The sequence below is a fragment of the Daphnia pulicaria genome, chromosome 2 (assembly GCF_021234035.1).
Source record: "Daphnia pulicaria isolate SC F1-1A chromosome 2, SC_F0-13Bv2, whole genome shotgun sequence".
NCBI lineage: Eukaryota > Metazoa > Arthropoda > Branchiopoda > Diplostraca > Daphniidae > Daphnia > Daphnia pulicaria.
In genome coordinates, this window is record NC_060914.1 from 10,755,664 (window position 1) to 10,780,048 (window position 24,385).

Sequence of the window (24,385 nt, forward strand, 5' to 3'; positions counted from 1 at the left end):
AAAGAAAAAAGAATTGAAAAACTCCGGGCGGAATGACGAATGTCTTTCGAAATGGAGGGAGTGAGTCATTAAGACGTAAGAAGTTTAGGTATATTCGGGTATATTATTTGGAAGCTGTCTATTATAGTCCTACGGTGCTATATAATATATATAAGACTCTCTCTGTTGCGTCAATATAGCGAGAATACGAAATTAAACGGTTGACATCGTTGGCCGTCGTCGTCGATCGGATCAAATTGGTCGACGCCAACTCCAGCTGCAATAGCGTGAAGCGCCCGATTTATTCGATGCGGATGGGCAAGTGGTTGGCCGCGGGACAACCAGAGAGAGTCCCGTCTCTCTTCAACAGCACGGGGAAACTATACACAAGTAGCCCTATATGTAGCCTATAGTATAAATAAGTAATATACTTAAAAGATATCGTCAAAAAGAAAGAAGAAGAAGAACGAGTATTGGTCGATAGCTCCGATTGGCGTTTGTTTCCGATATCATCAAAGCGCATACACATAAGCGGGAACAACCCATGCTAATACAGGGGAAAAACCATAACGTCTGTTAGTCAAGGGTTTCCCGTGACGTTCGGTATGATTTTACGAAAGAGGAGCAGAAAAAAAGCGGGTTACATAGGGAAGAAATTTGAACCGCCAAAAATTTAGCAACCAAATTACACTAACCAAATAATCAAAAAATTATCGGTTAAACAAAATAAATGCATAATCTTATTTAAAAAACCGAAAAATGCATTTTCTGTTCACATTTACTTAGTTAAAAACTCACAGATCCTCCCCAACTCTCTCTATTTAAAATTAGGCGCTTAGGATGCAGCGTTGCCATTTTCACAATTTACTGAAATTTCGTAAAATTTCTTACACACCGACGTCTGTTGGCCCCAAGGCCCCAGATTATGACGTCTGTCTGTCGGAAACTAAATAAAGTTCATATCCCTCTATTTTTTAAGATATAATTTGGGCTTGCTAAACAAAGTGTATTTTTTTACCTTTCCCGCCGACTTCGGGATCGCGTCACGCTTAAACCGCCCGGCCGCCAGTCGACAGACGTGGCTTTTCGTGTGTGTCATACCCCCCCTAACCATATTTTAGCATCAAACCTTCTTCTAAACCATTGCCATTTTTTTGGCGCCCAGCTCCCAGACTAGGGGGTAGGCTTGAGGAGAGAGGGTCCTCTTTGGTGGTCTCTCTTGTGCTGTCCTATAATATTCATTGCATTACATTCTGGTGGTGGTGGGGATGGTAGGGTGGGGGAGACGGAAGCTCTGAGATGAAAGATGAAGTTGGCGACGCGGAAACATTGGCAATCACGAAAACTTTCACGCCGGTCCGACAGCCGAGCGAGATTTTCGCTCATGGAAATAACTCGACAAATCTTTGTGTGTGTGTCTGCTGCACGTCTGGGGGTGGTGGGGGTTCTTCAGCTGATGAGAATCTTGTCTCAACATTTTTCGTCCAGTTATTTGAAAAAAAAAATTGGCGCCAAAAATGTTGAAATTTAAAAAACAAATTTAATTTGAATTTTCGCGCCAGGGAGGACTCGATCGATTCGTTTATCTTTCGTCGTGTAACGATTCACCTCGCGTAACGCCACTCCTCATCTATAGGGATAGGAAGGGGGAGGGGATGTGATCCAATGTCCGTCCGTCGGCGTTTTTGATGATGATCCGATCGCTTGGCTCCATCACGTCGTGTTGTGTGCGCCATACGTTGTGTATAAGCTGCGGTCGTTCGGAAGCGAGCACACACACACAAAGGGCATCATGGGTAGATTGGGTACCAACTCGTCGTTGCACCCCACGGGGTTTTGTATTTCCGTTCCATCGTTAGCGAGGAGGACTGGCACGAACGTGTGTGTGTGTGTGTGTGTTTGTGTGTCATTGACACTTGGAAATGAAGCCTGTCGCACCCAAAAGTTTGATTATTTCTCTCTACCGTCAGGTTTTTATTTCTCATTCTTCTTTCTAGTGACTGTGTGTACACATATTTCACATAACAAGGGACTGTCGGCAGTGTGTGTGTGTGTGTCTAATTAAAAATGAACAAAAAAAAAAAAAAAGAAAACATGGCGGCCTAGAGATCTCGTTGCAACTTTTTCATGCCCGTCTGATGCTGCTCCTTCCCAACGGACAGGAGAGCGATATTACCGAAGGTTTAGTATATAGATATAATATATCAGCGTCTGATTGGCGCGCATCTTTCCACAATGCCAATCATCCCCCCCCTCGCATCCAGCATCCAGCCACCACTCGGCCCTGCAATATGAATAAGGAAAGAAGGGCAAAAGTAGCAAGGGAGAGAAAACCTTTTCCATCTTTTCCTTTTGTTGGTGCAACTTGTAAACCTCCCAAGGTTTTTTTTTTCCTCCTCCCCGCCATAATATCAAATTGGATATTCTATACATTCCTACTGTTCTCATACACACACTCACGTATCGATAGATGATATAACCTTTGCTATTATCATCTCTCAAATATTATTTTTTCCTTTCCTTCCTTTTTTTCTTCCACCGCTAAACTGTTTGGCTATGAAAGAAAGAAAGAAGAGATTGGATTTCGGGAAATTGAAAAAGAGAAGCCGCAAAGTCCATCTCGAATCGCATTTCTTTTTGTGCGCCAAAGTTCTAACCTTTTCTCGTGATCTTCATTGCGATTCGTCGAATAAAATGTCCTCGTGAAAAAGATTAGCCAAGGTAAAAGAATAATAAGATGAAAAATGAAGAGCGCAGGCGCTGGAGGATTCGCTACCTCCTTCTCTTCTCCTGGCTGCTGCTCCCGTTTGGGTGTCTATGTACACAGGGGGATAGATCCGTGTCGTGTAGTGGACTTCCAGGTTGGAGAGTGAAAGGAGGTTGGAAATCTTCGACCGTCCATCCTTTTTTTTGGGAAATATCTAGTGGGCAGTTTCTTCTATTTTTAAATTTTTCGTTTGGGAAAAATTTTCACACGAAAATCTGCCAAGCTTTTGGATTTTTTTATTTGTCGGTCGGACAATAAAAAAGGGACAGCCGCGTCAATTGTCAAGTTGGCACTTTTTCTCAGCGCTTATTTTGTATTTTTGCTTGGCCAAGTGAAATTCGGAACTATAGAAATGTCCAACTTTTCGTCGGCTTCGCCGTTGTTGCTCTTTAAGAGCAAATCGTTTCGTCGTCATAGAGACACTTCCGGTTCGCCTACACGGACGCTGGGCCTTCCGGATGGCGTCGAAGACGGCGGAGTTGCTGGCGCTTCTGGAGGTGGTCCAGACTCTTCGTTGTCGTCGGGCAACAATTCTCCGCACAGATTGCGTCGGGTCTTTACCACTCACGCTTGCCGTAGGCGTCCGACAGAGGCCAAAAGCCTTGGGGGACCGCCCGGTCACGCATCGCCCATTCAATTCAGGCGGATGACATCTCTGATGAAGAAACCACTTGGCATCGCCCACTCGGTTCCGCTGGGCGTCCCGAGCCTGTGCGGTCCGTTGAACTTCAACAGGTTAGACGCGCCGTGTTCGTTAAAATTCGCATCTTCAAATCTAACCCCCAAAATATTTGCCAATTTTTCGAATTTTATTTGAAATTTCCCGCCAATTTATTTGAAAATTTTTTGAATTTGAAAATTTGAAATTGCCATTTTTCGCGCTTGTTTTCAACCGCTCGATTTTTTCATATTGTCTTATCCATTTCGCGTGAAATACGTTACGAGTTGAAAGAAGTGAATAATAAGAAGAGATTGGATCGATCGATGAGATTTTTTCCGTCTGCCGGTCTTGTATGAGAGAGTGAGAGAAGTTTTCAATCAAAGAGCTTGTCGGTCCCATCATCCTTTAGTACACATGCTGTGAAAGGGGTGGGTGGCTGGATGAAGTCGGGAGCAGAGCAGATGCTCCTCTTCCGCGTATAATATTAGTAGTTTGTGATGCCTGGGCATTATAGTTACTTATCATGAGATTCTTTTGCCGATCGCTATTGGGCCAGAGCTTGGGATGGCGAGAGGGCGGGGCCAATGAGTGAACGACTCCCGTCAAATTAATTTCTTGCCGGTTTTTCATGTAAAATAAAAAAAGGAAATAATTGCGGATATGTTGTTCCATCTGTTCCATCAACCCGACCCCGAGATAAGCGCATCGTTAATTGCTTTTTTCTGATGCGAGTTTGGAAATCCATTTTTTCGATCGTCTTTTTTTGACGTTTGGAGGACATTTTGAAAAGGTCAAAACAAGTTTCGAATAACTTCCCCTCCTCAACAAGATTTCAATTGTTCTTATTGGCTTTTTTCGTTGTTGTTATCGAAATGATTGTTTTATTATGGAAATGCCCGACGTATTTTAATAAAATAAGCGACCTTTCCTATACATGCACTCGACTAAAGTTTCAGGTTTCCACCGCACCACTTATGCAATGGCAAATTGATGAATGTAAAAAAACTCGTCCGAGTGCATATATTCGTCCAAGGACGGAAGAAAGAAAGAAAAAAGAGCGATTTCGAAATGATGTTGATCGTTTTTATTCAGATGATTTGCCCATCTTATATATCGTAACCGGATAGAAGCTCTCCCCGAATAGATGATGAGCTTCTGTTGCCAGCTCTCCCGATGTTTTCTTGTTGTGTCTCTAATATTCATGGCCAAAAGAAGAGTGGAACTTTTAAAGTTTCATGCACCTTTTCTTTCTATTCTTCTTTCTTCTTCTTCCCACCCGCAGAATGAGCGAGAGCGTCTGTCATGTGAGAAGATTTTCGACCCGCCAAGTGCTGCGTGATTCCCGGTAAACCATCATTACGGGCGGGGGGAAGAAGAAACTAGACGAGTATAATATACATTACACTCGACTCTCTGAGCGCATCAAACCAAAGTAGGCTACACAACAAAACAAATAGACACCCACCAGTTCGTCGGTGTATAGGAGAAGAGAAAAAAATCGAGGGGCGTCGAGAGCAGATCCACGGGGATCCATTAACGTGTATATAGACGGTGGGGGGGATGGGGTGCAGAGAGTGTAGTAGAACACGCACGACACAGCATCCATTATGCACCAGTATAGAAAACCCGGGACACATCACGGTACGCTATTGCTGGCAAATATAAAAGGGCACGTTCGTTTGTATTTCACGGCTGGCTGGGCGACAAAACAGAAAACACAAACAATTTATTTATTATTTTTTTTTTGGTAGGAGATAATGATGTCAAATATAACTGAGACAGACGTACCTTATTATATAGTATTCGTGAGTATAATATACAGCGGGAAATTTAAAAAACACAAATTTTTTAAAAAATGTTACAAGACTGAAATGTTGAAGGCGATGATGCGAGACGGGATGTAGCCGCAAATGGTTTCGCTGTCGGCCAAGTAAGGCATGGTGACGTGATGGATGAAGGTGGCAGATCTTTCACGCGGGTGCTGGCTAACGCCACCCGGAGTCAGGACCTTTTTCTTGAGCGACATGGTGCGGCAGACGTTTTGCGAGTGGCTGTAGTAATGACACTGGGTATCGGCCCAGCAGAGCCACCCGCAGTCTTGTCGATTGGATTGCTGTTCGCCGATGAGTCGAATGAGGTCTCTGTCGTCGTCGATGATTTCGTTGTCGCCGTAACCTCCGCCGCCTCCTCCTCCGCCATCTTCGTCGTAGAAATCGCAGTTGGAGGACCACTTGACCTGGCCGTTGAATTCCCCGTCTTCCCAATTGATGGCCGAGATGAGAGTCATCGACAAATAAAAGACAATCATCGACTCGATCCAACGCAACGATGATTGGTTCATTTCTACGTCTTGGTTTATTGTATTTCTCTCGAACCAAAAACACTGAGGAAACGGGAAAACTTTTTTCACTTCTTTTTTTTTCCGCCACTCAATTCATTGACAGAAAAAACGCGCACCGGGGTGAACCCGCCAAAAAAATATTTTCTCGGGAAAAGTCTATAAAAGAACTGAATGAGATGCTCGCTCTTCGATGACTAATGAACTACTAGTATTGAGCCCGAGATTTATTCGGCGCTTTTGGGGTTTTTTTTGTTTGCAAGTTCTCGGAATGAAAACAAAAAAAAGAAATTCCGCTGGCCACGCAACTTCTTTTGTTTTTTGTTTGGTGGAGCTCATTTAATCACCCACCACCACCTCCCACTTTTCCTTAAAACTTGTTTTGGTTTTCTTTATCTTCTGTATTAGACTGTATTAACGGGATGCAATTGACGGTGCAATAAAAGATAGACGAATAGAAAGCCCTTTTATTATGACGGCTGATATTCACATTATTGTGACCGCATACCTGAAATTATCCGGGGAAAGGTTTTTCTCTCTTTTGGGGTTTTTTTTTTGTTGTTTGAGAAAATTCGAGTAGCGATGGACCCAATGATATTCACAAACAGGAAAGTAGGGGATTTGTTTTTCTAGGTTAATTGTTCTTTAGACGGAATATCACTGCATGTACTAGAGTGTGTAATTATGGTTTTCAATTGAATATAGCTCTCGATGGCGCTCCTAGTTCGTCTGTTGGGAGACGAAACAAGTTTTTTGTTTTAACTGACAAGAAAAAAAAATAAACTTGTTTATTCAATTTGACGTGTCTTGAGGCGAAATTAACATCAAATCTCTCCAAAAAATGTTGAATTTCCCTACAAAAATGTTTAATAATTTCCAGACTCCTAAGTCCTAACGGTGTTTTTTTGTTTAAACAAAAAAAAAATGGACATGTAATTTTCACGCTATTTCGGGTTCATGTTAATTTTGTCTAATTTAAAAACTCGTGTCTGCTGGACGCAGGTGGAAATCCCAATGTAATTATCTTTGAAGGAAAAAGGTTTCACCTATATAGTTGCAGGGGGGCTCTTATTTAATTGTTTGGGGCTAAAATCGAAATTCTCTTCTGCTGATTATCTCAAATGAGGACACACGTGTTAGCCGCCGCCTCTGTGTGTACATAAAACTCGCCTGCGTTTGAATATCTCGACGGAATCAAAACATCGAAACAAAAATGAATAACAAACAATTGAAACCAAGAAAGGTAAACCTGTTTGCGCTGCTCTGTTGTGTCAAACGATTCCCGAAAACAAAAGAAAGTGCATTCGCAATCGGTTCGAATTCGGCAGCAGACACTCTAAAATGAGGTTTTTCGTGTCGAGATTCAATCGATAAGTCATTTATTCAATGGTTGGGCAGTTGATTGAAACACGTCGTCAGCGGCTTGAAAATCGAATCGCCTGACTGGCCTCTATACTTGTTTACAAGAATCGCTTACACGCATTTGAAATTTAGCACGAAAAACCTTTTTTTAAATTTCGTTTTGTTTCGTGCGTAGTAAATTTCACCTTGACGTCGGTTCTGTAATTTGATTTAAAACATTGCGGAAGTTGATGAAAACGATTGTTCATTTCTCGGCACTGACAGGAACTGGATTTCATTTGGTTTGAGTCTTATCCAAAACATGGCGATTTCACGAGTCCCTCGAGGGCATGCAACAGGAAGTGCAATAGCTGTCTTCAATAAATAGTTAAACTAAAAAAAAAATTTAAACAATTCTCTTTTCACTCAAAGTTTCCATATTATTTCGATTTGTGCGCAGTTGAGAAAGTGAAACTTTTATTTCCATCAACTGTTTGGAGGAAGATGAGAAAAGTGAAACTTTTTGATTTGGACCGTGCGAAACTTACCGAATGTGCGCATCATTTCGACAAACTTTTGCGAGAACAATCGGCGAAACGTACATCCGTAAGATAACAAGCGGTTATTTTCGTTGATTCTCCGTTCTGGACTAACGTGGGAAACAATTGTAGGCGTTTTGTGAAATTTAAATATGAATTGTTTGCATTGTTTCAAACATTTCGATTGTTACCACATTCAGTCTGTCTGAAAACGGACAGGAATTTCATCGACGTTGTCTTGAAAATTGCCAACAATCAATTTGAACTTTGATTTGAAAATGTAAAAAATTTATTCGTATTAATTTTGTCATTAAAAAAAAATCTGATTGATTTTTAGATAAAAATGGACAGTAATCGTCAGTCTAGTCACGAACTTGAACTTGAACTTGGGTTGTTTTGAAATGTCAAGTGACAGCGAGTGTTATTTCGGTACCGTTATTCACTCGCCTATAACCGTGTCCATTTTTAATTTGAAGTTGACGATGACCTGAAAGATCAGTTTCGATTGATGCCCAAAAAAGTTGTTTTCTTAATTTGGTCAAATTGATAATTAAAACATCCCGTTCGACGTCCAGTATTCTAATTTGGCTGACCGTTTGGATCCGCAATTTCTTAGAAGACCGATTCTTTCGCAATCCGTGCCCGTTGTTGTTGGTGGCTGTCGCCGACAGGTCGACTTGGAGATTTTGCTATTCTAGAAAATAAAACAAACAAAGTCTGATTAATTCGACAGTCCCTGACAACGATTGGATCTCAGATTGGCCAAAATAAACCTGACATTGATTGGGCATGTGATGAAGAGAAAGATGCGAGTACACCTTTGTATTGACACTGAACACATACACACACTTACACAATGATGAGAAGCAGAGCACGGGGATTGGAAAGGGAGAATAGAGAGGAAGAACAGCGAGGGAGAATAGAGAGGGAGAATGAGAGGAAGAACAGCGAGGGAGAATAGAGAGGGAGAGTAGCGGCTGGCTGGCGGAGGAGACCACGGGGTGGTCGACGGGTGACTGCTGCTGCTGCTGGCTGCTACTGACGCTACTGACTGACTGGCTGGCTGGCGACTGACTCTGGAAGATGTCGTGGCTGCTGGGTTATATACTAGCGGTGGAACTGATGTAATTTGGAGATGCCTCCAAATTACACGGTAGTTTGCGGGGAATTGTATCAGGGGAAAAGGTACCCCGAAAGGTCTGACAGGGGGGCAATAGGAATATGTATGGGTAATAATGAGGTGAGCGATGGGGTCTGACTCGGCAGAGTCGAAGATGTTAATTATAGATTGGTGGGGGAAGCTGAGGTTGCGGAAAAGGGGAAACAATGTAGGAGGAGAAGATCAATAGTGAAATACACTACATACCTCCCCCCTCTGAAAGTCTCGTCCTCGAGGCTTCCAAAGGTTGGAGTGTCAGTTTGTTATAAAAGTACGGCCATTTTTGGGATTTATCTCGTATTCTAATGTACTTTTCCATGCGGGATTGGCGAAGCTGGAGCGCTTGATTTTCTTCAATAATATTTTCGTTCTCGGCGAGTAGATGCTGGTCCGCGCTAACTTGTAGGTTGATGATGCCGTATCCTTTTCTAGCGAAAATCGGTTTGTAGAAGACATCTACGGCTGTCTCCACAAAATATAAAAAGCGAGCGTCGTGTTGCGTGTATTCCGTGCAATACCGTCCGTATCGCGGGTAGTCCTCTGCGAGGATGGTTAAAGATGTTGGTGGTTTCCACTTGTTGGTTTTTACGAGATGATAAGTTGAATGTAGTAGTTCTGATGGTTTTGTCGGAACTGGAACTTTATGATGATTGGGAATTTCTACCCAATCTTCAATAAAGTTTGACATGTAGATTTCAAATAACTCGCGCGCCTCTAGTTCGAGGGGGCGCTTGAGGAATGGCTCCGCGGCGTCTTGAAAGTTGATCAGATGTAAACACTTTGCAACTTTTCTGCTGTAAGTGTTGAATCTGGGGATTGTTGAGTGTGAGTAGCACGTATTTGGGAAACTGGGGAAGTTAACTGGATGAGACATGATGTAGGACTGAGCGTAAAGCGGGGGGAAATACTGGAATTTTCATATATAAAGCGTGACGAAAGTTTTTTTTTTTTGCTTTTGCTTTTATTACTGCTGGGGGAATAGGGTGGCGGTGACAATCGATAAAAGGGGGCGGCTTTTATAAAAAAAAAAGGGAAGCGGTTAGGTTAAAAGTGAGAAGCGGGGTAGTGAATGAAATAAAGCGGCTATTTTTCGGAAGTTGAAAAATCTTTTTGACTACGTATTTCGGAATTTCTTTTGAAGGATAAAAGAATTTGGGCTGCTTCGACTGTCTCGGGGGTGTTGGATATTATTTGTTCGACAGTCGGGTTGTGTCTAATAAAATTGGGAAGTTTAGTTGGGTTTATTCCGACATTTATTATTTGGGTGGAAGTGGAATTGTTCGGTATGGGGTCTTCAACTTTTACTTTGTAAACACAACAGCTTTTTTCGGTTTGTGGAATAAAGTCTGTTGTATCGTTTTTACGCGTGGAGATTGTGATTGCGGAAACAAATTGGTTTGTTTGAATTTTCGTGATCACAATCGCATATTTCATTTGGGGGTCAGTCATATTGAATGTTCTGTAAATAAATGTGAAAATACTAAATAAGGGAGAGTATTTCTACTGGAGGATAAATATGGGTAAGAGGATATTAGTTAGACAGTTACATTTTTTGAATTTGGGGTCTTTTTTTTTGAAGGCGAAGCTTTTTCTTTTTTTGTGTGTGTTTTTTGTAGTGTTTGATAGAATAGATAGAAAGATAGAAATGAAGGGTATAATGGCTTTATTAAAATTTTTTCGGTGTCGCCTGAGCGGCGGCACATCCTCAACTGGTGAAAATAATTTTAATAAGCGAAAATACTGCAGAGGTCCTTAAAGGCCGGACGTACAAGGATAGGAGTAAATGATAAGAGTAAGGTGTCTGTTTCAGTCTACGTTTGATTTAGGAAGTTATAATGTTGAACACATTATTATTGTTGCGTAGCCGCAACGGACGTAGAATGGACCATACAACGTTATTATTTAGGCTCTTTTTTTTTTCTGTATTGCTTTTTGTGTTATTGTTCGGGGATGGGTACGAGCGTTTAAATACGAGATTAAACGCTGTATTGATGTGGCATGGGTGGCCACCTTTGAAATATTGACTGGCCAAGAAGTTAATATTTTTTTTGATACTGTCGAATAAACACGTTTAAGCCAGTGCGCTTGCAACTGGCGCAAAATATTTTTTTTTTTGCAAGATAAAGCGTTTCTGTCTGGAATAAATGTTTTGCTTTTCTGATCCAGGTGATAGAAACTAAGAAAAGGAGGAGGGCACACAGCTTCTCCTGAAGGGATGATTGTTCATGCAATCTACAGGAACGACCGTGCAATTTAGTTGACTTTGACTAGTCTCTTGAGAGGTTTTACGGGTTAGTAGATCGACTAGAATTTTTTTTTTTGTTCATTGATTTGTTACTCTTTTGAAGCTTGAAGACAAGAAGGAAAATAAATCCTTGACACAGTTTTTTCTTCTTGTTTGCTCGATTTTCCTTTTACTTTTCTTGAATTTTAAGTGTTTAATCCCTATTGTGGATTAAGTTATCTGAATATTAGAAAGTGTGTAGAGGTTGAAGAACAATTCGTTCAGGACCAATTCATTTTTTGATTGATTTTTTTTTTGAGGAAGATAGGTGGTATTGGGTTTACGTGTCATGCAGCGTGACGGCCGTCAATTCACCAATCATGTTCATTTGCTCGTTTTCTTTGGAGTGGAAGGAAGTTTCTAGATTATGTAAATATTTGGCTTCGATATCAACTTCTTCTTCGAAATGACTTTTTAGGCCAATTGAAGAGATTTTGATATTGGGTTTTGATTGGGGTCCACTTTTGTTTACATATTCGAACGTTTTTACGTTAAAGTTAACAAGACTGTTGCTTCAGGTGCAAGGTCGGAATTTTGTATGGTAAAAACTTGGGTTTAAAAATTTTTTTTTTTTTGCTTCTACTTTTGCGGTCTTTTGTGGTTTAGTAATTTTCTGAGGGTTTCTTGAGCGATCTCTATGGCGTTTCGCCAGATGCTCAAAAATTCGTCAGGATGGTGCAATGCACCTTTTTGCAATGCTTGACAAAATGTCGTTTGGTTTTGATCAAATAGTAAATAATGGGGAGTTTCTTTCGTAATTGCATGAACAGACGTCTTGTAGATGCAAATTACGAATTGTAAATACTTGTTCCATTTGTTTACTTTTTTTTTTTTTCTTCTTTATCTAGACGTGTATCTAGCGTATCACCAGTTCGGTTGGACCGCTCGACAAGTTTGTCGGTTGTGGGTGATAGGCAGTGGTACGTGTCTGTTTAATGTTGAGGGGTATACAAAAGTCTTTCATTAGGTAAAACATAAAATTTCTTTTGAGCAGTGAGTTTAGGGCTACGTTCTTAAGTATAACTTTTAAATTTTGGTCTTTCATAGCAACGGCTATCATATATCGGGTTGCATACTCCGATATTACAAGTATGTACCTATTTCCAGCATAGGTTTCGGGATGCGGCCCTACTGTGGCTATTGCAACGCGTTGCCAAAAGAAGGTTGAGGGCTCTAACGGTTGTAGAGGGACTGTCTTCTTCTATAAGCTTAGCGTCTAGCATAAATTAGTATCATTCTTGGCTAGAAATATTTCTGAGAAATACGTCTGGTGGTTTTTGTTATCCTAAGGTGCCCGCCTATTATGTGGTCATGGAATCTTTTGATGACTCTATTATTGTTGCCGGTACCTCAATTTTTCTTTGTAAGTAATAATTTTCCTGCTTAGCAGATTCTGTAGACTTCTTATAAATACAATAACGGTCTTTATCTTGTGCAATAATAAATTCTTCTTTACGAGAAACCTTTCGTTATTATGCTCACGTATCGCATAGTCGATTTTTCTCCTGATTCTACCGGTATGCGGCTCAACGTGTCCGCGTTTTGGTTTGATTTACCGGGACGGTATCGGATTGTAATATCGTACGGTGCTAGAATCATTTTCCAGCGGGAGAGCTTCCCGTGGATGTTATGATTATCAAGCACTTTTTCTAATGGTTTATGGTCTGAATAAACTGTTATGTTTCTTCCGTGAGGATAATTATGAAAGTATAGAATTGCTGTAAATCTGTAAAATTTTTTGGGTTAAATTCACTTGATTAAACACTGGGGGAATTATTTTCATTTATGAAAACTAACAATACCGGATTGGGATCATCCTAATGTTTTTAGGTTGCAGGCCTAAATTAGGTTGGCCTGTAATTGGTGAATTGTTTTGTTTTAACGCGTTAAGGTTATTAATTAGTACCCCCAAATTTTCTTTTTAGTTGATTCTTTAAATTCTCGATTTCAATTTATTTTATGTGCAATTCCTTCGTGTCTACATTCTTAGGTACCGGAATTCGCTTACTGCTTTTATTTTTAGGGAGTTGGGTTTCATCCCTTTGGAAGAAATTATGCGACTTAATAGATAAAATTTTTGCAAATTCGCATTTGTCGGGGTTTAATTGAGAGACGTGCTTCGCTGAGCAAATTCAAGACTGTGCGTAAATGCGGAATGTGGTTTGATGGTATCGGCGTAATGATTACTAGTGCAAATTTATTAAGTACTTTATCTAGGATTTGAAACATTAGGCTTTGGAAAGTAGCTGGGGAGTTACAGGGGACCAAAAAGGGGGTCAGTTAGACTAAAATAAAATGTTTCATCTTAGGTAAAAGCTCCCTAGTGGCACACGATGGCCTGTGGATATCCACCCATGGTCTTAGTTTGAGCCCAAATGATGTACTTTGGATGTGTTTTGGACATCTTAATTACCGTTCCATGCCAAGTCTCGAGGTTATCTGTGGCTGATCTAAAGTACATCCTGTGGTCATCCATAGGATGTCCTATGGATATCATACTACGATAATCACGCAAAGATTAAAGATTTTCATGTACACATATGCTTATACACATGGTACACTATTAGAGATGTACTCACATCATCACCATAGTCTTTCATCATACGTATCTTATTTTATTTTTGATGAAATACTTCTGACTGACTCTGGGATTGAACCATCGTCCTTAAGATTACCAGTCGAGTACTCTAACCACTAGACCATAGACTGATAGAAATTTGTTATATGAAAACCTATAGGTTGCTTAGTGTTTGCGACCTCTGTGTGTTAACGAGACTCGCTGTGACACGCTGGGCGTTGATAATGATGTTCGGTGATGAGGGAAAAAAAATAAAAATAAAAAAAATAAAAAAAATAAAATAAAATAAAATAATAATTAAAAAATTATAATAAAAATGATGACCTAACGGATGTCTCCTGGAGGTAACAAGGACAAAAAAAAGGACATCTTTAGGCTATCATTGCTAGACATCCTATGGCTGTCTTGTCTCCATCAGAAATTTTCAATTTGGATGTAGATATGGCTGGGATGTACAGACGTGCCATGGACGTCCAAGGGAGGAAAAGTGCCACTAGGGCTGTCTTTAAATTTGTCTTTTTTTTTTTGTTTACTTCTACATGCCAAAATTTGTGGGGATCGTGAAAAAGAATTTGGCATTACTACTTCTTTTTTTTTTTTGTGACCAAGGGTACAGTTAGAACGTAACATAGAGATAATGTAAAATGGGTTAATGTAATGTAAGATGGTTTCTATGGGCAATATCTGGGAAGGGGAGAAAGATGCAAAAATATCCTACGGTTGTAAAAATCCTAAAGTGGCAAAATTGTATCAGACGTAACGTTAACTTCGGCGCCTACTGACTTTTCTATTGAAATGTGAAGCTTAAAATAATGGGTGAAAGATAAAAAAAAAACAAAGAGGAAGAGGGGCTAAGGATTTGGAGAATGATTTCTTTGGAAAGGACTAGTAGGTCGATTGGATGATATAGTTTTGTTGTACGGACTGGGGGATCTGTTGTTATAAGGACTAGGTGAGCGTCCACTTGGTCTAGGTCTTTTTTGTGTAGTTCCATTACGTTCATCTGTTGAGATATTTCCGAATCTTACTGCTCTACTATTTAAGGAGAAGTTTGGAGTATCTGTGTGAGGTTGTCCATTGTCCGAGTATACGCCGGGAACGGCTGAGATTTCTTTTCTGGGTCTATCATCTGAATTATCGGGAGAATTTAAGCCTTCGAATTTTCTTTTAAGCTCTTCTACATCGTTCGTGAGTAATTCTTGGTGTAGGCTAATGGCGCTGATTTCTGAGTGACGATTTTGAGAGATTGATTTTTTGCGTGCGAGAATACTTTCTATATCTGTTGCTGTAGTTACACAAGTTGTATAGTCGGCGTCTGCTGGAATTCTGTTTTCGTAACCTGGGAGTAGCTCTGTTTTGAGCCCTCCTTCAAATGCGTTTTTTAGGATGTCATTTCTAATTAGGGTCATATCTTCATTTACGCTTCTAAATAGTTTTTCGTTGTAGGCCTTAATGAATAGTTTTTCTAGACGCGCACGAAAGTCTCTAACTCTTTCGTTAGTTTTTTGTTTAATCTCGGCTAGTTCATTTTTGAAGATCTGATTTTCGGATGGGTCTTTGAATTCTTCTATAATAAGATCTTTCCATGTGTTATAATCGGATATGGGTACTAGATTTACCGGGTCATCCAAGTGTTCTTGGAATGAAAGAGCTAGTTTCGTAAAACGTTCCGAAAAGTAACGTTTCATTTGCTCCTTCGACCAGTTTCCGCCTTTTGCAATACGTTCTGCTTGTCTGAACCAGTCGGTGACAGAGGTGTCATCGAGGTAACCGCTAAAGTGTGGGATTTTTTCTCGAAGTGGTATTGATACCAGTTCATTTAATTCTGAAACGGCCATGACTTTTCTAAAAATGATAACGCTAGTGGGAATGGTGGCAACTTTAGTAGTAGTATTTTGGTTATAAAAAAGGGAGAAATGTGACCAAGAAGGTTTTGCCTGTGAAACTTTTCGTCGTCTGAGTCTGGGTATCTGATTTGTAACGATTTATTAGCTACAGCAATCGCGCCAGTATTGGCGTCTAAAGCAACGAAGGGTGGGGGTCTACCTGCGTAGACAGAGGGAGGGAAATATTTAAAAAAAAACAAGAAGGCGTACCTTATTTTTGAGTGGTTGAGTGATGAATAAAGTTGAGTTTTTGCAGAAGTTACCAGGTGATTCTAGTTGTTTATAGGCGGTGGAGTGTAGTGGGGTCGTGGAGTCGGTGCGGTGACTGTCTAGGTGTCGGGTTGATTTGTGCGGTCGAGCGTAGTGGTGGGTCGTGGAGTTGAGCTGAGTTGGGCGCCAGATGTGATGAAGAGAAAGATGCGAGTACACCTTTGTATTGACACTGAACACATACACACACTTACACAATGATGAGAAGCAGAGCACGGGGATTGGAAAGGGAGAATAGAGAGGAAGAACAGCGAGGGAGAATAGAGAGGGAGAATGAGAGGAAGAACAGCGAGGGAGAATAGAGAGGGAGAGTAGCGGCTGGCTGGCGGAGGAGACCACGGGGTGGTCGACGGGTGACTGCTGCTGCTGCTGGCTGCTACTGACGCTACTGACTGACTGGCTGGCTGGCGACTGACTCTGGAAGATGTCGTGGCTGCTGGGTTATATACTAGCGGTGGAACTGATGTAATTTGGAGATGCCTCCAAATTACACGGTAGTTTGCGGGGAATTGTATCAGGGGAAAAGGTACCCCGAAAGGTCTGACAGGGGGGCAATAGGAATATGTATGGGTAATAATGAGGTGAGCGATGGGGTCTGACTCGGCAGAGTCGAAGATGTTAATTATAGATTGGTGGGGGAAGCTGAGGTTGCGGAAAAGGGGAAACAATGTAGGAGGAGAAGATCAATAGTGAAATACACTACAGGGCACTGAAAATATAATTGAACCCAGACTCGACAAACTTCCAACTAGACAAGTTTTTCTGTAAATGGCAAACGTGCATATGTCTCTCCCCTGTTGATTTGATCGTCAAATTAATTCTTGCGAAAAAAAAAAAAAATAAAAATAAATAAATAAACAGGAAGTCTAAAATGACCAGGAGGGGGCCGACAACGCCGACACGACAACCAGTTTCTCGATGGCTACTCGGTAGGTTTGGCACTCGACTGAATCGAGCACCGCTTTTTTTTTATTGTTTTGGTTTCTTTCCAAGCTCGAATCTGGAGGTCGCTGATCGTGAACTTGCTGGCCGATAACTCTTTTCAATATCCACCAGACATTTAAATCCGTTTTCCACTTTGTTTTACCTTACAGGGAGAATTGTTTTTTCTTTTTTTTTCGGGATGGGGGGTGTCGATTTCGCCAACAGCTTCGATAAAATGTAAAAATTAAAATAAATAAAAAAAAGTAATAAAATAAAATATTTTTTCCACGGATCGGATGCCTGGCGTGTTCGCCAATGTTTGCACGAAACTTTTTTTTTTTTGCCAGGCTCCGGGGCACGGATCAAATAGTCTCTAGGCGGAATATCGCGCGCGCCCAAGAAGACGCCGACGAGCGTTATTGTCTGATGAACAAACAGTATATAGCCAGAAGGATGTGTGTATAGAGAGATGCTCGTTTGATATTTTCTATCGAGATCCGCTCAACAGACTTTTGGCATCAAACTTGATTTGTTTTCTTATTTTCTTTTGGGAAAGAAACATTTTCCGACTTGGAAGAGAGAGAGAGAAAAATCTATTGTTGTTAAATAGTGCACACATAATCAATAACTTGCCGGTGTTTAGTTGGGTGGATGGAGCAGCACCAAGGGCCAATTAGCAGCGCCAATTAGAGCGCACTCTATAAAGGTGTCAGAGGATGCGTCGAAAGTTAACGCTAAGCCAACCGGCTAAATCATTTAAAGAAGGTTAGATACTTTTTCCAGACAAATGTTTAGCATATTATCGCAACAGCAAGGCCATCGTTAAAAAAAAAAGATTGGTGTAACAAAGGGGTGGGGTCCTCTTGAATAATACAATATGGAAGGGCTCCAATTTTCTCAACTTGAAAAAAAACAACAAAAAAAGAAAACAAGAAGTGAACTGCAATTTTAATTCGTCGCGTTTCGGGCATATTTGAAGATTAACTTTTTTTTTTGGGCTAGTTTGATTTTATTACACGCTACACTAGACGGCGCCGCGTTACGTAGCATTGGAAACTTGTTGAAGTGGTTGTAGGAACCAACCGGAGCGTGAAATTCAAATCACCATCCGGCAGTTTTGCCGAGAACGAAGCGATTTTCACGTAGTTTCAGCAATAACCGGCGAATAACCCCCAGGTGGAATTGATGCCGTCCGGATGCTCTGCGTCGTTTCGGAGACGCTCGCCTCATGGAAAAAGCGGATCAGATTTAACGCGGGCCGAATTGCGCATTGGGTTGTTGGATATTTATAGGACTGGCAAAAAAGGCCCCCCAAAAATTGAATCTGGTCTTATTTAATTTAATGTTCAATTTTTTTTTCCCCTCTACGTAGAAGCACATCCGGGGAGATTGAATCGGTTTTATTTGATTTGTAGTCATCGACGGTGAAACGGGGGAAAAAAATGAGAAAATTGTTGATTTTTCTTTGCTCGCCACTTGTCGGCATCGTTGACAGTCCTGGAACGACAGATCTGGCAGCTTCGTTAATAGGTTATCCTTCTGGTCGTGAAAAATTGGATGCGACAAGTTGAGGCATATGGCAGCGACAGTCAAACTTGATTCAGAAATCAACTTTGGTTTGAAATCCCATATTGTTTTGGCATGACGTCATAGTCGGCCAGAATCCGGATCTCTATCCCGACGAGAGCTAATAGCCGGGAGATGGATCGCTTCGGCTGCCTCGAAATAATAGTAATAAAAATAATAAAAAAATCGATAAGCTGATGAAATTAAGGTTGAAAGCATATAGAAAGCTCTCTCTCTCTCTCCTTTTTTCTCTGTAAGACTCGCCTTGGAAATATTAAAGTCGATTGGAAATTTCCTTGATTTTATTTTTATTTGATTTTATTTTTTGGACGGAATTCCTTAAGTGTCTTCCGCCATCCGGAGTGACAAAGATTATTGATTTAAAAAAAAAAGGAATGAGCAGGGTTGCCACCGGTAATGAATTCTTTGATTTAAAAAACGGTCTTTGAATTCTTTGAAATCTTTGAATTTGAGCATCTTTCTTTTGGAATATTTTTTGTAAAATCGAAATTTGCCTAGCAGTTTTCAATTTATAACAAGCAAACAGAGAAAGTATAGTGGTAAATCTACTTGTTTGTTTGAAGATTGGCAAAATGGGCCGAGCTCTACCCAGATTTTAGTGAGTGGGTGGACAAAGTGGAAGGTGAGAACCAATAAATTGTAATTGTCGTTGGTGTAACCAAACATTTTTTCTCGAGCGTCATGGAGAGAAGGTTCACTTCAAGCAAAATCGCAAGTGGGATATTCGATTCAACAGTCGACTGCTTGCCTGCGTGCGTGTTTGTCTGCACAGGTTTTTCCATCCTGTAATTGACAACTCAATTTTTTCCATTGAGATTGAGCGCACGCATTCGGCGGAGTCGCTTATCCTGTCAATAACTTTCTCATACCCTTGGTGTAGTAGCCCATAAGAGTCTCTGTCCCAAATTAAAAAATCAAAATCGAAATAAATAGCCCGTGCACGACCAAGTGATTCTGGAAATCAATTTCGGATGTATTTACGTGTGTTGGTTAATAAGAAGAAAGTTGCCGCTATTACTCGTCGTCGTTTTATAAAATCCACTCCAACCTTGAAACGGAATACCCGGCGATTAGAGTGTATACCCAGAACGCCAACAACTGTATTCCGCTGCTGCGTACACAAGTTCCTTTGAGCTCAGCCAAAGTGGGGGGGTACTTGTTGGTGGGTGTTGTATGTTATATCCGAGCTTGACGTCATCGTTGCAAAATTGATTTCCAGAAATCTCCTTCCAAGTACGTTCGCTGGAATAGCCAAATTGCCGTACATCTGCGAACAATTTGGCTGGTTCGTTCGTGAAATTTTTTTTTTTTTTTCCCTTTCCTCCCCTTGCGCATTTTGAACTTTTATAACTGCGTCCATCAAGTATATAGTTTCGTAATGCCCTAGTTACTCTGCAGCAACTCTCACTATACAGTCGAATCAAAGTGCCAAAGAGCTTGAGCCTCGTTGCAGCAGGAGAGTGCGTTCCATTTCTGACAAATGATGGATTGGCGGATTTCATTAGAACTGGCGCTGCTGTGTTGTTTAAGTGTCGCACACTGGGGTTCTGCAGAGCGCAATAATGAAAATTGATTCGTTCGTCCTTCGTGCTGTTAGACTTTGGTACACTTTCCATTCCAGTTTGGTCTTCAACTTCATTCCACTGTTTTTATTGTACCCGTTGAAAGGTGCCGACAAAGGTAATCACAACACTCGACGGTTTTTATGTAAGATCGAAAATTTCCACCTTTGAAAAATTGATGGCGTCGTATTTCCACGGTGTGACTGGGTTTTCTTTTGACTAATGATTATTCAATCGAAATAAATCTAGCGTAGCGCCACGCCAACCTACGCAACCATCGAGATGGTTGCGTAATCATCAACTCGCTATAGAAAGGCTCAGCTTCGTATTGTCCAGGAATATACTTGCACTTTTAATTACCAGCAGAGTTACTAGGTCCGTTTGTGCTACTCTCTCTTATTTCTTGGCTTTCATAGCGACCAAAGAATTTTGTTCATCAGAAAGTTAGCTAATAATGTTTCTTGGCACACACCAACGATTTGCTCGACTGTGTCGACGAGATGCTTGGCAAATGTCACTCGCCATAGCAACTAGACTGATGAAACTGCGACAGATGATTATGTGTTTCAAGACCTTGTGACATTTTACGTGTACTGCTGGCCATTATTAGACGAATTTGGACTAGGAAACTGACGCGTTAATAACAAGGTTATTACCAAACTGTTTCGCTCCGACTCCGCTATGATTATTTATTCATTGCATAACGTTATTTGTTTCCAAGTTGATCTTAAAGACATTTTAACACGAAAGAGGATGACTATCTAAGGGGGAGAACCGGTTCAAAAGTGAGTGGGATGGCCACCTACTCACAGATGAGCGATCGTAGCTCGGCAACCAAAATCATCTCAAAGTTTATTTTATTTTCTATTTTTTTTTGGCGGAGTCTATTAATTTTCTTCTTTTTATTCCCTATTGTTATTCAACGTTTGTTTACTTGGTCAATAGCTTCTTGATTGACAATTCAAGCGAGTGCACTAGGTTACAGTTTGACTAGTTTTCTTTTACCCCTTTTTTCTCTCAAGACGTAGGCGGGTGGTCTGTGCATACTGCGCAGATGATTTCCCTATTTTAAATAAAGCTGCCATTGACATTTCTTTGTTGCATGTCTCTTTAGCTCCTCTGCCGAAAGACGTTCGTATAAAACAAGAATGTTTCAATTTGCAATTGAAAATCAAAAAGAAATCACATCCGATTCATCCAGAATCCGCAACTCCGTCGTACATTCAATTTCCAACTTGTTCTGAAACCAAAATGTCTATGACTAAAGTCAAACTCTTGAAAATTGAATTGAAATATTTGATGCCGGCTATATATATGTGTGTGTGTTTGACAGCAGACGTCAAAGTATAAATCGCATTGATTCGTTTTGAATAGATACGCCAGCAACCCGGCTGCCAATTAGTAGAGTCTTAAACTCTTAATGAGTTAAAATCAATAGCGAACATATTAGGAAAGGCCAGTGCACCCCAGCAGCACTCTTCCGGCTTGGGGGGTTGACTTGAACTTTGGTTGATCATTAGCGTGACGACAGAGTCCATATTACGCACACGCTCGTACTTACTGTTTCAAATATAATTGACTGCACTTGGCACACGCATTGCGATGCATTGTACCCTACTGACAAATGTGTCGACCCTATATGTAATTTGTAGAGTGATGAGCTGTTCGTATATTCGATGAATTGCTGCGTAGGTTCTCTGAATTGATTTCAGAGTTCCCGGCAGATGTGGCAGACTGTCAAAGATTTGAGTCTATCCAACGTTGGCAGTTTCCACCGAGAAATGGAAACTTTTTCTCAGCATTTCCGTGTTAATTGGACAAGGTCTGGTCGGCAACCAACGTGTTCCATTGACGAAATTCCGGCGAAACAATGCGGAAAATTTCCCATTTCCTGGTTGGATTACGCCGAATTCATTGATTAAAACACGGCTGATGTTTTGATGTTCACAAATCGGCTTTGAGTCGCCCAAAAATGATGATAATCATTAGCGGTTTCGTAGTAAAGGTATTACAGCAGCTATAGACTTGTGAATAACTGCTGAAAAGATTCAAGTGGGGGTTTCTCGGCCGCTCTGATGATTTGATTAAAAACCTATCGAGAGGAAGTGAAGAACGCGCTTGTTATAGTCTGACGAATCTTTTTTTTTTCCACTTGTCGAGTCGAGTTGGGCGATGGCACCACCACGGTAACAAACAGAACTCTTTTTCATCGTTACATAACTGATCAGTTTGACATTTGAATTTTACGGTGGGTGGGGGGGGGGGGGGTAATAATGGCGACAACCGTCACTTAAAATAGAAGAACTTACTGGGCATTTCCCGGCCAACAGTGCCATCTTCTCTTGAGTGAAAACGACAGATGGCACACGGTACTATACGACTATTATCTCAATTCTCCAAGGACTGCAGTATAATCTCCGTCGTCTGGGCCTTTGCAATTCGATTTTATCTCTCGCTTTTGATGATGGTCCGCGGACAATGCGATAAGTATTTCAGATGGCCTTTCTCTCTCTGCATGTCTAACCGGATCTGCTCCGATTAGAGTTCCCAATTTGAGAAACGGACGATATACTATAAAGACGTGTGCTATTTTGAAAGGAACCATCATTCCAAAACGGACTGCGACGACGAACGACGACGTGAAATTATTTCGGGGTAGTACAATCTTGTCAAAGAGAAGAAAACGAAATATAGATGACGTTTCCGTTTCGGAGTGACGGGCAAATCCCGGATTTTGAACTGATGCCGGCCTTCACGACCGTCCCTCCCTCCTTTCCGTCTTGCCAAAATCGACCGGAATCTGATATAACCGTTCCTGTTTATTTTTGAAAGGGATTGTGCACTATTTGCGGGATACAAGTTTAACGCAGGTCGTGAATGATTGATGGACCCAAATCCGGTCCGTTTAGACCTTAATATTAAATTCCATGAAAGTACAAAACTCCTTTTCTGATGTGCGTCCATTTTTGGGGGGCATCAGATCCGAGCTGGACGCGTGTGGGAGGGTTACATAGGCGAATTCCTTGCGGTGTAGTTGACATTGACGTAACTATGTCTCGCATTAACTTTTATCGGTCCTAGTTATAGTCGGTTGAGTGGGTTGTCAACGAGAGACTTAAATATCCAATTTTGCACTTTACATCAATTAAAATTGGCTTCTCTTGTATAAATCGTCGAATGGAATTGAGATTCAGAAGATGTAACGTCCGTCGGAACAAGCTGTGACACTGTTGGCGGTCATTTCCATCACCGCCATCTTTTGTTAGTTTCTCTCGAGCGAATGCGCTGCCATCAAATTACATAACACCATCTGACACTTGCTGTAGGCCCCCGAGTTTGTCTGCCACATCTGGGTTGCTCATATTATGGCTGAATTGTTTCTGAGTTGTCCTTATTTTGATTAGAACAACAGTTGCGCATGTTACCATTGTTACGTGACGCCCTCACATCATGGAGAAAGACGGCGCGAATTGCGTAACAGCCGAATTTTCTCGACAAAAAACTCAAAGCTGTTGGGCGTTATATATTGCGTTGGTCAGAAATGGTGATCGTGAACTTGTCAACTTGTTCAAATTCATTTCCATTCTTGTTGCTTATTAGATTGGATTTTTATCAGGAATTTTGGTGCTGAGTGAAGGATATTTACTGGGAAAACACCGCCTTTCGCCAGTTGCCAGATGATTGACGCGCCGTTTATATTCGCAATGTTTACACGCTCAAAACCCCTGTAGGGTTTGTGAGCGTATCGAGCCGAATGCAAAGTTGTGTGATGAACAAGTTGTGTGTGTGTTTTTCTGTTGTCTGTGAATGAGCAAACAGTCGCCGGAAGCAACACGAATCTAATTACAGCTTGGAAATTGTATGTGAGATCTTTTGCATCTACTAGAGTTTGTCTCTGGTGCTCTCGTGCTCGAAATCATTGTCGGAAAATATAGAACGTAGTAGTACGTAGTATATCAAGTAATTGGGAGGGAAAGAGTTAAAAATGGAATTGACGGGCGGAAGATTGATGATGGACGCGTTCACTTGGGAAAACAAAAAAACTGCCAAGAACTGGGTAATTATGGATTCGGTTACCAAGGTGATGCGGTGCGCGCACAACAGTTAACAACAGTATATAGCTGATGCATTTCTTGTCGGCTAATTATGACACTGCAGTATCGGATGTATAAACTTATATTAACTCTCCCATTGTAAATGCATCTAACTTAAAAAAAAAAAAAGATGATAACTTTAAGAAAATGTTGGAACTTTTGTGCTAGAACCAACCTATTGATGTTTACATTAGTCGATTGGAGTCTGATGAAAGAGCTAATCACCGGGTCGCTTATTTTACGGGTTGGTGGGCGCATTGAAAGTTAACGGATGAAAGGGGGAAAAAAAAGGGGGATAACGAAGTGAAAGGATCCCTTTGCACTTTGAAACTTGTCATATCGATCCGCATTTTCTTTTGGAATTTCCCCAATCGAACTTGATTTCTATCTTTAGATCCGGCGGGATATAAATTGCG

General features: G+C 41.0%; 1 protein-coding gene and 1 long non-coding RNA gene across 7 annotated transcripts in view; one reads left to right on the top strand and one right to left on the bottom strand.

Annotated features, from left to right (window-relative positions):
* LOC124326046 (GTPase-activating Rap/Ran-GAP domain-like protein 3) overlaps positions 1-24,385 on the top strand; it is a 48,345-nt gene that overhangs the window by 8,575 nt on the left and 15,385 nt on the right. For 4 of the 6 annotated variants that reach the window (XM_046784629.1, XM_046784632.1, XM_046784633.1 and 1 more), the window contains exon 1: positions 2,854-3,481. The exons of the other annotated variants lie outside the window; for them this stretch is intronic. In XM_046784629.1, the coding sequence (XP_046640585.1) occupies positions 3,099-3,481 (383 nt within the window). In that variant the 5' untranslated portion in view covers positions 2,854-3,098. Of the gene's footprint in view, positions 1-2,853; positions 3,482-24,385 lie in introns of those variants that run through there. 6 annotated transcript variants of the gene reach the window in all.
* LOC124326767 lies at positions 13,393-14,428 on the bottom strand. Its single transcript, XR_006915807.1, has 3 exons — positions 13,826-14,428; positions 13,648-13,774; positions 13,393-13,552 (listed from the first exon to the last, which is right to left on the bottom strand). It is a non-coding gene; the product is annotated as an uncharacterized LOC124326767 (long non-coding RNA).